At 45.8% G+C, this 17,661-nt stretch overlaps 1 protein-coding gene across 1 annotated transcript in view; it reads left to right on the forward strand.

Moving 5' to 3' along the window:
* Stab2 (stabilin 2) overlaps positions 1–17,661 on the forward strand; it is a 181,219-nt gene that overhangs the window by 59,909 nt on the left and 103,649 nt on the right. The window contains exons 16-23 of the mRNA XM_052165556.1: positions 2,821–2,874; positions 3,172–3,252; positions 6,496–6,648; positions 7,524–7,586; positions 10,156–10,242; positions 11,034–11,120; positions 12,838–12,949; positions 16,455–16,635. Of these exons, the coding sequence (XP_052021516.1) occupies positions 2,821–2,874; positions 3,172–3,252; positions 6,496–6,648; positions 7,524–7,586; positions 10,156–10,242; positions 11,034–11,120; positions 12,838–12,949; positions 16,455–16,635 (818 nt within the window). The remainder of the gene's footprint in view (positions 1–2,820; positions 2,875–3,171; positions 3,253–6,495; positions 6,649–7,523; positions 7,587–10,155; positions 10,243–11,033; positions 11,121–12,837; positions 12,950–16,454; positions 16,636–17,661) is intronic.

A 17,661-nucleotide genomic window follows, 5' to 3' on the forward strand; every position in this document is an offset into this window, starting at 1 on the left:
CAAGGACACATGCTCCACTATGTTCATAGCAGCCTTATTTATAATAGCCAAAAGCTGGAAAGAACCCAGATGTCCCTCAGCAGAGGAATGGATACAGGAAATGTGGTACATTTACAGAATGGAATAGCTGTACTACTCAGCTATAAAAAATGATGAATTTGTGAAATTCTTAGGCAAATGGATGGACCTAGAAAATATTATCCTGAGTGAGGTAACCCAGTCACAAAAGAACACACATGGTATGCACTCACTGATAAGTGGATACTAATGGGGTCCTTTTCTCTCTGAGCCCCACTTTCAGTCCAGAAACCATCCCATAGCTATTGATGACAAGCCTCATTCATGTATCCATCATTCAGTGTCCATCACTGAAATGGACAAAAGTATAAGTAAGGGATTTAAAGGCGTGCCTCGTAAACTCTAAGATTCCTTCTGAAGAAAACGGAAACAAAGGGAACCGAATTCACAAAGTTCCAGGTCATATTAAGACATCAGTAGAGAACACCCTTTTGGGCAACAAAGGATTTTGAAATATTTTTTTTTACATAAAACTGTAGCGGAGGTCTTTGTTTCTTTACTCATTCCTATGATAAAAGGTTCTCACAGAAGCAGCTAACATGAGAAGGAGCTAGTTGTAATTCACAGTGCATCATGGCAGAGAAGTTGAGGCACAGGAAGTCTGAAGAAGCTGGACATGTGTAATATCCATAGTCAGAGGAAGAGAGCAATCATGGAATACATGCTTGTGCCCACCTCCCTTTCTCCATGCCATTCAGTCAGGGACCCCCTCAACCAGGGAGTGCTCCCAGGACCCCACAACCAGGGAGTGCTCCCATCCACAGTTAAGATGGCACTTCCCACAGTAATTAGCCAATCAAGACAATCCTCGACAGGCAAGCCCTGAGATCCATCCAAGCCCTGAGAGTCCAGATTCAGTGAAGTGGACCATCAACACGAACCACAAGGAACTGGGGAGAGAAAGGGCAAGAGAGTTCTGAAAGTTCTTGGCCATCACACATAGACGTATATTCTGTCAACATGCTGGGTGGCACCAATGACTGTAGCCGGGTGGGGCTTCAACACACAGTGACCAGAGATCAATTTCTCTGTTTCTTTCCTTTGTCCCTTCCTTATGACATGGACCCAACACTAACTAGACTTCTGAAGTGAGGTCTCCTATTGAGAAATTCTTTCCAATAGAAGCAAAGCTATAGAAGAGTTCCTACTAATCCCATTAATTTTCCAGGTAAGTAACTCATCCAAGATCTCACAGAAGCTAAACTGATATTGCTTCTGCACTCAAGCTAAGTGCTCTTCCTAGCACAGTTGCTTTATTTTTAATTTATTGGCACAAATGCTTGGAAAGTAACTAGCATATTCGCCATTCTGCCCTATCTGGGCACAGAATGAAAATGTCCCAACATTAATATGCACAGTCCTGTCATTCGGGAACTGTCTAGTCTGGTTGGAAACATATTGGCAATGTCCTCTTTGTACATCCTCTATGCCACCAAGCATTGAGGCCTGTAGCAGAGTTGCTTTCTCTTTTGAGCCCCAATTTCTGGGAACCTTGGAGAAGCTGAGAGCCCCCCCCACCAAAGCTGACGTGTTCAAGGTCACCATAGTGACCCCCACCCAAGAGCCACATAGAGCATAAATTCCAGAGCTGGTAACTGGCGGAAACTCCAAATTCTTAATGTCCTGCACATTGCATGCCAGCTTGTAGTTACCGCAACCTTTTCACCCTTCCCCATCCGCAACAGGGTGCTTTTGAGAATGAGTAGAACAGCCAGACAGCAGGCGTGAGCTAGAACTGGGCCAGACAAACTGATATATATGGTCATGGCTTACAGGTAACTCTCTAGCATCATGACCAAGGTCAAATTCCAAGAGGAAACTGAGGCACACAAAGAGTTTTTTATTCAGGCTGAGCCTTGATGGTGTAAGAACATCTTTCCAGAAAGGACAGCCTCCTGGTAGCCATTAGGCCCATGGTCTAGGATCCTTTGTCTGTCCAAGCTGTACTACAAACCTAAGCTTCTTACAGCCAGCTGAGTCATTGTCGAGGGGAACACCATTGCCACCACCTTCTGCCTTGGGCCACGTGACCACGAGCTCCTCCTTTCTGTAGGCTCCTCCTCCCAGGACACCTGCCTGTGGCTGTCCCTGAGAGCTCCGTAATCCCAGTTGGGGTCATGGCAGGGTTTGCTGTTATGGTTTGGTTTGGTGATTATTTTCCTCCGCTTCAGTGATTTGAAGCAGAAAAAAAGAAACTCTGAAAACGTTCTCTGAAGAAGAGTGACTTCTTTTGAGGGACTTGGTGTTCAGGGTCCCAATAGATGAGGAGTCCTAAAATACAAGTATGTGGCCTGACAAGCAAACGTTGATTTATGGAGCAAATGGGAATCATAAATAGAAGGATGTCATAGACATCCCCAAATGTAACCTGAGACGTGCACAGGCCCGGCTGAGAGCATGGGTTCATTATGTACTGAAGAAGTTGGTGACTTGGGTGTGTTTTGGTGCTCACTGTTATCACACATGGAACGGGCTAATGATAGTTTCTACTCACAGGGATGCTGGGGTTTATACGAAATGCACACGCTGTGGTTTTAGAACAGCCAAGAGATTTGGTGAATGTCAGCTATTTGTGCATGGAATTTTTCTTACCTTCAATTTCCCGATAGAGAGGTTGGGTCATTGTCTTTTACGATTAATATCCAGAATCATTCATGTGAAAGATTCTCAAAAAAAAAAAAAAAGTGGGGCACTCGCAGAGTTTTCTTCCTTGACTTACATAGTGTACCGGTTCCTTTGCAGGGCTCACGGAAACTTCTGGAACTTGTCAGATACCACATTGTTGCACTTACCAAGGTTGGCCCTGTTCTTCCTCATGCTACTTTATCCTGGCTTTTAAAATACCAGGTCCTAGGCTTGAATTACAATATATTGGGACTAGAGAATTATTTGTGGCAGTTCTTAGCTCTGAGCAGTCTGTAACTGTTATCTTCAATATTGTTATCAGAGAACCCCTTAAAGCCACAAATGCTCATGACGTCTAAGCTCCGGTTACTTCATCAGTAGTTAAGGACTTTTCTTGCAGCGCAGACTGGGAGAAATGGGGACTCTGTGCATTGCTGCAGATGACTCCTTGATCTCTTCCTGTTGCAGCTGGAAGTGGCCACTCTTGTTTCGACACCTCACATCAGGAGCATGGCCAACCAGATCATCAAGTTCAACACCACCAACAATGTAAGTGAGAAGCCCACGGCTGGTGCTGACTCCTGCGTGTTCACTCTGATAACGCGTCTACACTAACTCACAGATCTGAAACCTTTTCTTGTTAGGTAACATCTGTGGGAATGCTCTTGTGTGTGCAGGTACACACAGAGGCCAGAGGACCACGGCAGGTGTCATCCCATAGGCCTCCTCCCTTCTGAGACAAGGTCTCTCATTGGCCTGGAGTTTGCTAAATAGGCTAGACTGGCTGGCCAGTAAGCCCCAGAAACCCACAGATCTTCAACACCCCCCAAGTATTAGAATTACAAATGCATGCTACCATACCTGGATTCTTATAGACAGGTACTAGGGATCTTGTACTACTTGAAATCCAGGCACTTCACCCACTGAGCCATCTCCCCTAGTTCACAGTCCTTACATCTTCACAGCTGTTCCACTTTTTGCTCACTTCTTTCAGCAAATACCACCTACATGAGTAACAGTCTGGGTTAAAGAAAGAAGGACAAAAAGAAGGGCTTACATCCTAGCAGAGAGAATAGAATGTAACAATCCATTAAATGATCGGAGAGTCGCTGTTGCCATGGGTGTGGGTCAGAGAGGCTGTAAAAGCAAGCTGAGGAGGAGTCTGAGAAAGGCAGGAGGTCAAGACTTGTGGGGTGAGTAGAATGAGTTCGTCCATTTGAATAAGAGAGCGTTTGGGGTGAAAGGAGAGTCTGCGAGAAGCCCTGAGGGTGCATGGTTTACTTGAGAAACCCAAAGAAGCTCATTGTCTGAAGTGGATAAATCTAGGAGCAGAGGGAGACTCACCCCCCTGTTGATCCATCTGTCCACTATTGATGATGATGATGATGATGGTGATGGTGATGGTGATGGTGATGGTGATGGTGATGGTGATGATGATGATGATGATGATGATGGTGATGATGATGATGATGGTGATGATGATGGGGGTCCAATGATGATGATGATGATGATGATGATGACAATGACGACAAGCATGACCTCATGCACCAGGCACTGTCCTATATCTTGAAGGACACAAGAGCAAACAGATAAAAATCTCTGGTTGCATGAAAATCTACTTCCATTCTAATAAGTAGGAAGTACTCAATGAAGATGCTAAGGGGAAAAGGTTATCCTAGGAAGCAATGAGGTGGGGAAGGGCCAAGCAGGAAGTGAGACTAGGAAGTCAGTGTGGGGCTTCCCATCCATTTATTGTTGTTTTCGTTAGCATTGAAAATAATGGGTTATCATAACATTTTCACGTCTATATGTGTCTTCCTGTGTACACCACTGTACTTCGTGCACATCGCCCTGCTTCCCACTGCAGTGTGCCCATAGCCCCTTCCTCCCCTCTGTCTTCATGCCGTATGTGCACACATATGTATACATGCACTCAACCCCGGTTCTATATATGAAAGAAAGCCTTCCATGTTTTGTCCTACCCTGTATCCTCCATGACTCCTCTTGGTTGGTCCCCCTTCCCCAATCTTTGAAATTCCTCCTTCAACTCTTAGCCAACATTCTGCTTCCAGGGGACTGGCATTTTAGATAAAGTTCCACAAAGCTCTCACAAAGAAGAAAACATCTGAACAAAGCCTTGAAGGAAGTAGAGGTCTAGGGACAGAAATTTCTAGAGAGAGAGACACAGCAAAAAGGGAATGTGCACAGTAAGGAATGTGCTGAGCTGTTTGAGGAACAAGAAGACAGTATGGCCAGAGCAGCAGGAAGAGGGGTGGAAACAGTCACACACCCAAGAGACAGAGAAGTAGGGCCAGGTCCCATCTACGAAGACAGAGTGAGGATACGACTCTTACTCCAACTGGAGGATTGTGGGAGAACGATCTGCTAGGATACACCATTCAGGAGACAAGTGACTTGACTCCAATGAGCCAGTAAAAAACGGCAGTAGAGGCTAGGAGATAGCTCAGTTAGTAAAATGCTTGTCACTCAACTGTGGGAGCCTGAGTTCTATCCAGGACCCGCATCAGAAACCACAAGTGTGGTATCACACACTTCCAACCCAGTACTGGGGAGGCAGACAGATAGAAGGATCCCTGAGGTTCATTAGTCAATCTGTCTTTGCTACTTGTTGAGTGCCAGGCTAGTGGGAGACCGTATCTAGATAGATGGATAGATAGATAAATAGATGGATGGATGGATAGATAGATAGATAGATAGATAGATAGATAGATAGATAGATAGATAGATAGATAGATAAATAGATGGATAGATGGATGGATAGATAGATAGATAAATAGATAGATAGATAGATAGATAGATAGATAGATAGATAGATAGATAGATAGATAGATAGATAGATAGATAGATAGACAGACAACCTAAGTTGATCTCTGGCCTCCAGATGCCTGTGTACACACAAAGAAAATAAATAATTATAGTGTCCTGCACAAGGATAGCCAGGGCCATGGTAAGATAAACCCAACAAAACATTCTCTCTCTCTCTCTCTCTCTCTCTCTCTCTCTCTCTCTCTCTCTCTCTCTCTCTCTCTCTGTGTGTGTGTGTGTGTGTGTGTGTGTGTGTGTGTGTGTGTTGTTAAGACAGGGTCTGACTTTGTAACCCTGGCTGTCCCGGAACCCATTATGTATCAGGATGACTTTAAACTCACAGAGATCCACCTGTCTCGGCCTCCTGAGTGCTGGGATTAAATGCATGCACCACCATGCCCAGCCTTGCTAATATATTTGACGGGTGGTAAGGCCTGACTTGAGCAACAAGGATGACCCCGACGTTGATCTGCGCGAGGAACAAGTGTGGGGAAAGGAGAACTCACAAATCTTGGTGACTTCATTCATATTTTGCTCCCTCCTCTAGCTGCTAAGCTGCAATCTGCCTGTTTTTTTTTTTGGTTTTTGGTTTTTTGTTGTTGTTGTTTTTTACTGACGTATCTACGGGGCCTAAAACAGTTAATCTGAGGTCAGTAAATGTATTGACTAGATGTATCCTCCTTTGAGAACTAGGAGGTAAAATAAGCAAGTACTGTATGGTATGAAAGTGGACAGGCCTCTGTGCCACCTCAGCATGTGCAGGGAGGAACACTCTTGCCCTGGAAGGGATTCAGTTCACAGACACAATCATTTCCGGATGGAAACCTGCCTTATTGTAATCTTCTCTCCAGTGAGAGATCCAGTTACATTGGGTGGTTTAGAGTCTGCAACCAGCCGTGCCATCTGCCTGGGCATGGCTCTGGGCTCCTCCGTCAGAATGGACGATGCCAATCCTTCTTCTTTCAGGGGCAGATTCTGGCAAACGACGTGGCCGTGGATGAAACCGAGGTCACTGCCAAAAACGGCCGAATTTACACCCTGACCGGAGTTCTCATCCCTCCCTCCATCCTCCCGATCCTTCCCCACCGATGCAATGAAACAAAGAGAGAGTTGAAACTGGTAAAGGAACTTAGAAAATTCAGGGAAATGGGAGGGGCGGTGGGGGTGTGGCCACTGGCAGCATCCTCTGATCAGTTCCGAGAACACTAAAACCACCCCGTGAGGGCGCATGTCCATGAGGAGGCGTGTGGACCCATCAGCCCTGAGCCAAGGTTCTGGTGGGATTTCCACTGGAGATGGCCTGTGGGTGAACAGGGCTCTTGGTGTGGCTATAACAAATGGCCACAGATGTCAGCCATTTATCCTATCACATAGGATATCTAAAATCAGAGTGTCAACAAGCCACCCTGTCCTTGGAGACCCTAAAATAGCAGGGTTATCATCATCATCATCATCATCATCAATTTTCATAGGGGCTAACCATGTTCTTCAAGATGGCTTCACATTAGTGTACTTCAGCGATCCTCCTGCCTCTGCCTCCTAAGTAGCTTGAGACATAAACACATGCCACTTCACTAATTCCCTGTCATCCTACAGCTCCCTGAAGCCCCGCTCATGCCTACCTCCCAGCTACACACCCCCATCGCAGCTCTCCCCTCCTGTGGCTCTGTTCCCTCTATGTGTCTCCCCCGCCCCCATATCTGTAAGAACAGCAGCCACTGGAGTGGGAATGCCCTAATGCCCTAGCCCAAGTTCATCTGTAGACTCTGTTTCCAAACAAAAGGGGAGGGGACATGCACTTTGGGAGAGTTGCTATTCAGTCTACTTAGTCACCTTAGTCACCGAGGCAGAACCCGAACACGGTTTTCCCCTTGGGGAGAGTCTAGAGGAGCTGCCTTCACCAGGAGTGATGCCCATGCCCCAAGGGCCATCTTTCTGAGGGCTGCCTCTACGAGAACACCGGATGCCTCTGTTGACTGCCATCTTTCCTTCAGGGCACTTGCGTGAGCTGTTCCATAAAAAAATGGAGCAAATGTCCTACTGATTCGGAGCCCACGGTGAGTGTGATGAGGCTATTTTATGAGCACCCTGAGCTAGCCCACTCTGTCCCCTCTCGTCTTTTCTGCCTGCTTCCTTCTTTAAACCTGGGCTGATGTATGGCTTCTTGCCTACCCCGTGGCCACAGCAGGGGTGGGAGGAGGAGACCCCACCAATCTGTGTTCAGTCTCTTAACCTCTTTATCCTAATTTTCTTTCTCTGTGGATAGCAAAGGGGTTAGTGTAAATAAAATCCATAATAGCCAAGAGCAAATAGCCTCCCAGTGCCGTTTACCAAATAAAGACCAGTGTTGGTATTTGCTCTTACCAAACATAATTCTAGAGGAATACACAGGAAAAGGAAAGGTTACACGCTTTCGGTTAGACAATAAAAATAAGTCCCAGTTTGGACACAGTATCCTGACTGTATATGATAGCGTCTAATGTCCTGTGTATTAAAAAAAAATACTAAGACTAGATTTTAAATGTTCTTCCCACAAAGATATAAGAAGAAGATGAGGCAATAAAGGCATTGATTAGCTTGAATTAGTCATTTCACTTGTAAATAATACACTGCATCCCATAGACACATTTGTTATTTATTATTTTCCAAAAAGAATCCAAATAGGGGCAGGAGAAATGGCTCAGTGGTTAAAAGCAATGTCATCCAGAGATCCTGAGTTCAGGCCAACACCTATGTCGGGCAGCTCACAACCATCTGTAAATCCAGCTCCACAGTATCCAATACCCTCCCTCTAGACTCCATAGGTACCCACATACAGACACATATATACACAAATTAAAAAATAAACTAAAAGAATAAAAATAAATGTCAGGAAATAACTCTGAAACTATTTGAAATGTTTTATGTTTAATTGAACTCTTCACGTGTTGATTGAAGTTTGATCATCTCTTAGATACATTGGTTGATTATAGGCCAAATAAGTAAGATATAATATTGGTTTGGAAAGTTCAGAATATATGGTGTTTCCCCATTCAGGAAGATGCCTTCCCTAGACGATCTACATGATCTCCATTAATGTAGATGATCCCTCTCATGCACACCCAGAGGCTTGACTCCTGGGCAATTCTAGATCCTAGAGAGTTAAGGAGCAATATTGATGGTCAAACCTAGGAAGGATATATATCATCTGCATCACTGCCGTGTGACTTGACATGTAATAGAATCAGGATTTGTGTCTGTGAGTCTGACACCATTGAGTGAACCTCAAACTAAACATAGGAATGAGGGGAAGAAAAAGAAATGGGACAAACCATAAAAGCTCCTGAGATCCCCGGATTCCTAACTGGTTAATTAAAAACACCCCTTGCGATCAAAATACCCATGGCTCACAGCCAACCAATGGTCTGAACATAGGGCCCCCAATGGAGGAGCTAGAAGGGGTTTTCAGTCCCATAAGAGGAACAATAATATGTACCAACCAGTACCCCCATAGCTCCCAGGGACTAAACCAGCAATCAAAGAGTGCACATGGAGGGACCCATGGCTCCAGCTACATATGTAGCAGAGGATGGCCTTTTCAGACATCAAAGAGAAAGGAGGCCACTGGTCCTGTGAAGGCTCGATGCCCTAGTGTAGGGGAATGCCAGGTCAGGAAAGTGGGAAGGGGGTTGGTAAGTAGGGGGAGGAGGATGGGATGGGGGGTTGGAGGGGTAACAAGGAAAGGAGATAACATTTGAAATGTAAACACAACAAACATCTAATAAAAAAATTTTTAAAAACACCCCTTCCTTTGTGACCTCAGAATGCAGTTCTGTAGATAAGATTTTAAGATCCTGTGGCCTGCTGTGGTCTCATCAGTCAGTCTTTTCCTATGCAGAGTCTAAGACAAGGAGATAAAGTCAACACAAAGATGTCCCTAATACAAAATTTGAGCTGGAAACTAAATTCTTGATTTCAGTCTTATTGCCCAATTGCACAGAGGCAACCGAGTCTCTAGTCCAGATATTATCAGGGCTAGGTGGGAAAAGTGGCATAGCCTATCTGATCCCCAGTTTCCTTATATATTAAAAAAAAACATGAAAAAACATTCGCATGGATTGGCAAAGTGATGGACCATAAGCGGTGTGTCTAGACTCTTGCAAGTCCTCAATAAATGGGCTCCCTATGAGCATCAAAGATTAAAGAGAAGGATGCACTTAATCTGCTCCTGAAAACAAGAGGAAAGCCTTGTGCTATTGATACTTATCTTAGTTGGTGGGTTTCTTTTCGGTGAAGAAGAGCTAGATACTGACTGGCTCCAAAATGTCCTATAGCTTAAGAATGGCTGTAGAACGGAAGGAGCCAGACCACAGGCAGGAGGAGTCAGAATACCCACTGAGTGATTCCAGTGTCTGCCGTAACGAGAGGAGGAGTCAAGATCCTTGTGCCACGGGCTGTTCAAAGCTTGGCTTATATTCTACCGACAGACAAAGAGGTCTTGTGAAGATGGCAGTTTGATTTGGAATTGGGTGTGCTGGTGTGGCTCTTGCTCTGATATCATAGAGTGGCTGGCCAGGGAGAGAGGTTTGTAAGGCACAAGGGATGCTGGGATGCACGCAATGGCTTTACCTACCGGCTTTCTTCCAGGAAACCTTCACCCACAAATGTTTCTACGGCAGCAGGACACGGATCCCGAAAAGTGGCTGTGCCCGATATTGTAATGTGACTGTGGAGGTAAGGAGGGTTAAGTCAGGGTGGCATCCAGGACGCCAAGACTCGTGAAACTCCCAACTATGGTCACAAGTGTGCTGCAGAAATTTAGAATGTTTTCCTAAATGGGTATCAAACAATGAAGTGGGTAGGACACTCAGGTCACCGCCTACCTGAATCACAGCTCTCTGAGTACCCCTGCCTTTTCAGAGTCCGTGATGTCTCCATAAGAGCCACCCTCCACCCAAATCTCAAATCTCTAACCTGATTCTTCCCCGCACTCTGGCCATAGCATCTGCTTGCTTCAGAACGTTCATCCAGATGTGCAGAGGCTGACTCCTCTTTCCAGTCTCCCTCTACCTAACCCCTCCTGTCACAACCCAATGGGTCCTCAAACTCCATCTTTACACACCACCACTCCATTTCAACAGCCATCTTCCTGGCACTTACCATCCCCTGGAATGTTCTAAAATGTTCTTTTAATTCCTGATTCTTCATTTGCTTATGAAATCCACCCCAGGGTCTTGCAAATGCTAGGCAAGACCTTTACCACTAAGTGATTCTCTAGCCTCATTATTTCTCTATTTTATCCATGCTGACTCTTCCCAAGTCTACATTCTCTACAAGCATAAGTCCCCATCCACCTCCCTCCCTTGTTCTCATGAGAAGCATGCTATAGGTTGGTGGTAACATGCTAGCAAGTTCATTAGAAGGATTGCCATTGTATTCCTCTAGTGGAAATCAGAACCACCCCTCTTTTGAGAAATCAGTGCCCTCCTTGGGGTCCCCAAGGGCAACGTGTGTGTTGTTTCCAGATACCAAGATGCTGTAAAGGTTTCTTCGGGCCTGACTGCAACCCGTGTCCAGGAGGCTTCTTGAATCCATGTTCTGGAAATGGGCAGGTGAGTCTAATCCCTGGTTCACACTGCTTCTTATGTGATGACCTTTCTTAACTACCACAGTAATGTTGAAAAATCCTAAACCAAAAAGTGGCACAATGCTGCCCAGTGCTCCCAGGAATCCAAATAGTTAGATCTGTTGCTGAAACAGGAAGTAACTGCCGCAGAGGAGTCTGGGCCTAGGGAGGGGAGTCTCATCTCCCCTGTAGTTCACGGTGAGACCCTGGAGAACTTGAAACTCTCTGGACCTCACTTTCCAAACCTGTGAAAGACCCCTGGGCCGAAGGTTTTTTTGGGTTTTTTGTTTCTTTTGTTTTGTTTTGTTTTGTTGGGTTTTTTGGATTTGGTTTTTTCCAAGACAGGGTTTCTCTGTGTAGCCCTGGCTGTCCTGGAACTCACTCTGTAGACCAGGCTGTCCTCAAACTCAGAAATCTGCCTGCCTCTGCCTCCCAGAGTGCTGGAATTACAGGTGTGTGGGGTTTTTTGGTTTTGGTTTTTTGGTTTTCGGGGTTTTTTGTTGTTGTTGTTGTTGTTCTTAAAAATGAGAATAACATTGGCCAATGCTTGTTTTGTTTTATTTTGTTTAAAGCCAACTTTAAAACTTTGTGGCATGTAAAAGCCAGAGCTTAACTCATCATCTACTTGAAGGCCAAGACCAAACAAAGGAAGGCAAAAGTAGCTTTGATTATGTAGGAAAATATAGATTTGAGACTCTAATAGATCCACATCTAAACTATGGCTCTTACAAAGGAAAAATACAAAAACAAAAACCCAGGGATTGGGGGGGGGGGCAGGGAGGTGTTACACAAAATGTAAGGAGTAGCAACCTGAGACCCTGTCATTTGTGGAGAAGGTAGGCCACACCCGACTCTGATGTGCAGCAATCAACACCAGCCTCATCTTGCCAGGGCTCTTCAGGTCAGAGAGCAAGCAAGTTTACAATGAAGAGAAAACACTGCAGTGTAGACCACAGCTGGGCAAGCAAGAGTGGAGAGAGAACAGGGCCAGGCCTCAGCTGTCCACCTGCTGTCGTTCTCTCAACATTGTGCAAAGGGTCTCATTTCGCATTTATAAGCCTCTTATTCTGAGGAGATATGAGCAGATATATCCATCCCAGACAGTGCACTATCAAAAAAAAATCATCTAAGTCTATCTCGGTGAACCAGGGAGTCCCTTGGGTTTACATCTGGAGGCCAGAGTGACTCTGAGCAGCCACATCCCTGAAAAGGTCCACCCCAGCCGGAGAATGGTGACTCACAGAAGCTGCTGCTTCCACCCAGGAGAGGAGCCCTCTGCCCAGCCGACCTAAGCCGGCTGAAGTCTCCTGCCGAAGCAAGCATCTCCTGCTTGTATAAACTGTGAGGCTCCCTGCGGGTCATTACTATGTAGGCTTCTGAGTCTTATGTCTTATGAGTTTCCTGAGCCTCCAAAATTTAGTTAGGAGTGCTGAGCCTCACTCCACTGCACAATGTTTCAGTTCAAAGGGAAAAAAAAATACAGCAACACACCCTTGTACCCTGTCCTGTAAGGTTCGAAAACCTAGATCAGGATCCCTAAGCCAGGTACTGGTTTTCCAATCTACCCAATACCAAGATGACTCAACCTCCCACAATGAGTCCAAAGTTGCTTCCAATAGAGTTCAAGTTGAAGCCATGAATCAAAAGCCAGAACTTGGTGCCACATGTGTCCTAACTGCCCACGGGGCTACCTTTGCTCTCAGTGCATAGATGGCCTCGGTGGCAACGGGACCTGCCTGTGTGAGGATGGCTTCCACGGTTCCATGTGTCAGTTCTGCTCCAACCCCAACAGATATGGACCTCGGTGTAACAGAAGTAAGTGGGGTTTCTCGGGCTCCCTTCCACGGGCTCCCTCTCATACTGAGCATGCTAATGGTGTGGCCTGGTCTCTTGTGGATTTTGCTTGTGTGGTATGTCATCATCACAGCATGGTGGTAGTGGCTGGGGCAGGGGGATTAAGTGCTGCTTTTCAAACTATAGCACGTGCCAGAGAGCTGGGCACAAGCTGCTTAGTTTCTGACTCTCTCTGGGATAAGTCTGAGAAATTGCATTTTTAACAGGTCGCTGTGGTGGGCTGACAGTAGGTCCCCATCCAGGGACCACACTTTAGAAATCACTTTCTGTGTCCATAAAGACACAGATAGTCCCATTTCAAGAACTAGATCTTCTCTCTTCCAAAAGATCCTTACCGGTCAATTCTTCCATTTAAGACTTATGACCTCAGCCTTAATCCCAGGGGAGACAGAGGCAGGTGATCTCTGAGTTGGAGGCCAGCCTTGTCTACAGAGTGAGTTCCAGGACACCCAGGGCTACAAAGAGAATCCCTGTCTCACCATCCCCAACCCCCCCCCCAAAAATTAAGACCTTGGACGAGTGCACCCTCAGAGTGAAAGTACTAATAAGCATTTTTTAAATTCATTCCAAGGTATGTATGGAAAACTTTTCCTAGGACACACCTAGCACACAGTATGTACTGAAAATATGCAAGCGACTATTGTGACCTCTTACTGTTTTTGTCGTTATTCTAAGAGTAGTAAGTATACAGATGGCGTACGTATCAAAAAGCCTAAAAGAACATATGGAAAGTTCTATAATGGGCACATACTAATGCAGCCCTATGCTCTCAGAAACTGAATTATTCTTTAAAATGACATCAAATGTATACTCAACTATACCTATTTTTAGATGCCTGTTTCTAAGCTAAAATTGGAACTTAACAAAATAAATGAATAGGTAAGAGTTTCCAGTGGAGTTAGAACAGTGGAAAGTTAAATTCTCATTTCTATAGTTAGTGCTTTTGTGGCCTGTGGAAGGTGTTACAGTGTCTCCAACTAAAAAAATGACAATGTTGCACAGTTGTCCTCAGTCTCCAGGGGGCTTAGTTCTGACACTCCTCACTGCCTGATTCCTGCAGCTGCTCAGTCCTCTATACAAAAAGGCATAGTGTCTGCCTGGGTCCTAGACACGTCCTCACAAACGAATCCTCTCTGGGCGACTTATCATACCAAATACTATATAAATGCCACACAAATAATTCCCATGCTCTATATTTTAAGCAACAATGGTGAGCAAAAAGTATGTATATACTTAGAACAGACATAAGGATATTTTTAATATATATTTTTGGCCCAAGGTTGGTGAGCCACACTTACAAAAACCTAAGAATACATCACAGGTGGTTCCTAATATCAGGACAGATCACAACTGGGAGATTTTAGCACAGAGATTATATCTACTAAATAATGGATAAACAAAGTCACATGAATGCTATGGATTTACCTGGGAACCCAGTCGCACAGCAGGGATCGGTGCTGGCGTCCCTCTCTGCTTCTTCTTTGAGTAAGATTCCGGAGACAAAAATAGTAATCCATTACAAAGCCCATCAACCTTGGCATTTGTCAGATCTCCAGCAGGATGCGGAGGCTTAGGTCAGGAGGGGGCTTCCGGCTTTAGCCTGCATCTTGGGTCTGTAGCCACTGGAGTCCTATTCTTCCCAAGTGAAGTCCTGGTTTACTTAACATGGTAGAACAGTCTTTGTTTTAAATCCAGATGTGACTTCCCAGACTTTCCTTGGAGTTTGTTCACTCTTTGCTGGATGTTGGTTCCAAGCACCAGTCTATGCTAGTTCCTGTCTCCTTAGTCCTGGCTGGGGTAAGGCCCAGAGCCTTTCAATTAGGACACTATTCACACCCCAATTCTTGCAGCCTTTGTTTGAGAACCTCCATCTTGTCCCTCCCTCCTCCTTACTCCTACCCCCATGCACAGGTGCCTGATGTGTGTTTGTGTATGTGTGTGTGCATATACATACATATACATACATGTGCACACGTGTGTGCATATATACAAATTCATATGGATACACTGCATGGGGATACACATACGCACATGCACATACAAACACATGTGGAGGCAAGGTCCCCCTGGGTGTCTTTCCTCATGGACCAACCACCTTGTTTTCTGAGAGAGGCTCTCTCATTAGCCAGTGATTCCAGGAACCCACCTGCCTCTGCCTCAGTACTGTGTCTGGGTGGTCTTTGAGTTTTGTTGTTGTTATTGTTGTTGTTGTTGTTGTTGTTGTTGTTAGTGGATTCTGAAACCAAACTTAGCTCCTCACTTTTCTGCGTGAACTAAGCTCCCCGATTTGAAATTTCTAGATACTAATATTCAGAAACAAGGTAAAATAGCTAAGCTTTAAGATGATAGGAATTGTGGGAGAGCTGGTTAACACTGTGGCCCACTGTGTACAGTCACTGTAGTCGTGGACTTGGACAGTACAGGGTCAAGTCCCTGCGTGGGAACTCTGGCAAACTGGGTGGTTTGTTTCAACTCTCTGGGCCCCTGCCTGCTCATCTGTAAAGTAGAATGTACCGGCTTCCCGGAACCAACGGTGGTTGATGGGGAAGAGCCAGTCCAGGGCCTCGAATGAAGTCAGGGCCCACACCTGACCACGAATTATCACTAGTTTGCTGTGAATAAAAGCAGAGAGTTAACACATGAGCCTATCTGGAGTTCTCCAAACAGATGGAAGCTTATCTATGTATTCTAGAATGTTTCCAGAGAGTGACTGTCTTAGTCAGGGGTTCTATTCCTGCACAAACACCATGACCAAGAAGCAAGTTGGGGAGGAAAGGGTTTATTCAGCTTACACTTCTGCATTGCTGTTCATCACAAAGGAAGTCAGGACTGGAACTCAAGCAGGTCAGGAAGCAGGAGCTGATGCAGAGTCCATGGAGGGATGTTTCTTACTGGCTTGCTTCCCCTGGCTTGCTCAGCCTGCTCTCTTAGAAAACCCAAGAGCACCAGCCCAGAGATGGCACCACCCACAAGGGGCCCTCACCACTTGATCACTAATTGAGAAAATGCCCCACAGCTGGATCTCATGGAGGCACTTCCCCAACTGAAGCTCCTTTCTCTGTGATAACTCCAGCCTGTGTCAAGTTGACACATAGAACCAGCCAGTACAGTTAGAAACTTCGTGGCTAACGTCTCCAACCAGGAAGTCGTTGAAAATTAGGATCCTTGACTTCTTTTACCATATCACAAAAATCATCTCCTCCCCAGCCCGGCCCCACCCCCACCCCCACCCTCCACAGATACATTGAAAGCACAATGGGGACAAATACATCCTCCTCCAGGCAGGGGCTGGGGGATGGTCAGCTCCCTAAGGCACTCTAAGAAATGCTGGGGACCCTGACTTCAACCCAGCTCTGACTGACAGCAGTGGGCTGCTCGGGGAAGATGGCCCCCAACCTCCGTGGTACTGTGCTCCGATGGGAAATGGTTCTCCGAGCCCTGAACGCCCTCTTCCCTTCTCTTCCAGCCTGCCTGTGTGTCCATGGGACATGTGATAACAGACTGGACAGCGATGGAACCTGCCTGTCAGGGACATGCCGAGAAGGCACGGCTGGGAGGCTCTGTGACAAGCAGACGTCAGCCTGTGGGCCCTATGTGCAATTCTGTCACATCCATGCCACCTGTGAATACAGGAATGCGACAGCCAGGTAGGTCACAGCCCAGGGCTACTGTGTCACCTGTGGGTGGAGCCAGCCCATTTCTAATGCTTTATGAAGTAAGACATGTTCTGCTCAGCTGACTGTGGATCTTGTAGAAGCCATGAGCTGAATCTAAATCTCAGTTCCACTTGCTTTGAAATGCAGCAGCTGTGTGACCTCAGGCAAGTTGGCTTACCTCTCTGAGTTTCACTTTCCTTATTAGTAGTGAAGTACCCTAGCTAACAGGGCAATAGTAGGGAGCAAAAGAACAGAAAATACACGAGCATGGTGTCCCAGGCCGGGGTGTGCATAGTCAATTCTAGCACTTGGGATGTTAACGCAGGAGGACTGCTGAAGGTCTAGACAGCCTGGACTACAGCAAGACCCAAAGTCCAAAAAGGCGGGGAGGGGTGTTAGAGAGGTTTCAGCCTGGAGAGCATTTGCTGCTGCTCCTCCAGAGGACCTGAGTTGTGTTACCAGTACCATGCCTACAACTACATCTCCAGGGCGTGAGTGTGTGTGTGTAGTAGAAGTGGTATTGAGCCAGGTGTGTGTGTGTGTGTGTGTATGTGTGCATATATGTCTGTGTTTGTGTGCACTCGTGTGTGTGCATGTGCCTGTGTATACATGTGTCTGTGTGTATGCATGTCTTTGTCTGTGTCCATGTGTGTATATGTTATGTGCGTGTCCGTGTGTACCTGCAGCTATGTATATCTATGTCTGTCTGTCTCTGTGTATGTATGTTTATATCTGTGTGTATATGTGTGTGCTTGTGTATATGTGTGTCTATGTATGTCTGTGTGTGTGTGTGTTTCTGTGTGTTTCTCTGAGGGTCTGTCTGTGTATGTGTCTCTATGTATATGTACATACGTATGTGTGTTTGTGTGTGTGTCCATTGTGTCTCTGTTTCTCTGTGTGTGTGTGTGTGTGTGTGTGTCCCACTATGTATATAGTCACTGTAGTCATGGACTTGGACAACATGGGGTCAAGTCCCTGTGTGGAAACTCAGAGACAAATTGGGTGGTTTGTTTCAGC

This window comes from Apodemus sylvaticus, chromosome 20 (assembly GCF_947179515.1).
Source record: "Apodemus sylvaticus chromosome 20, mApoSyl1.1, whole genome shotgun sequence".
Taxonomy (NCBI): domain Eukaryota; kingdom Metazoa; phylum Chordata; class Mammalia; order Rodentia; family Muridae; genus Apodemus; species Apodemus sylvaticus.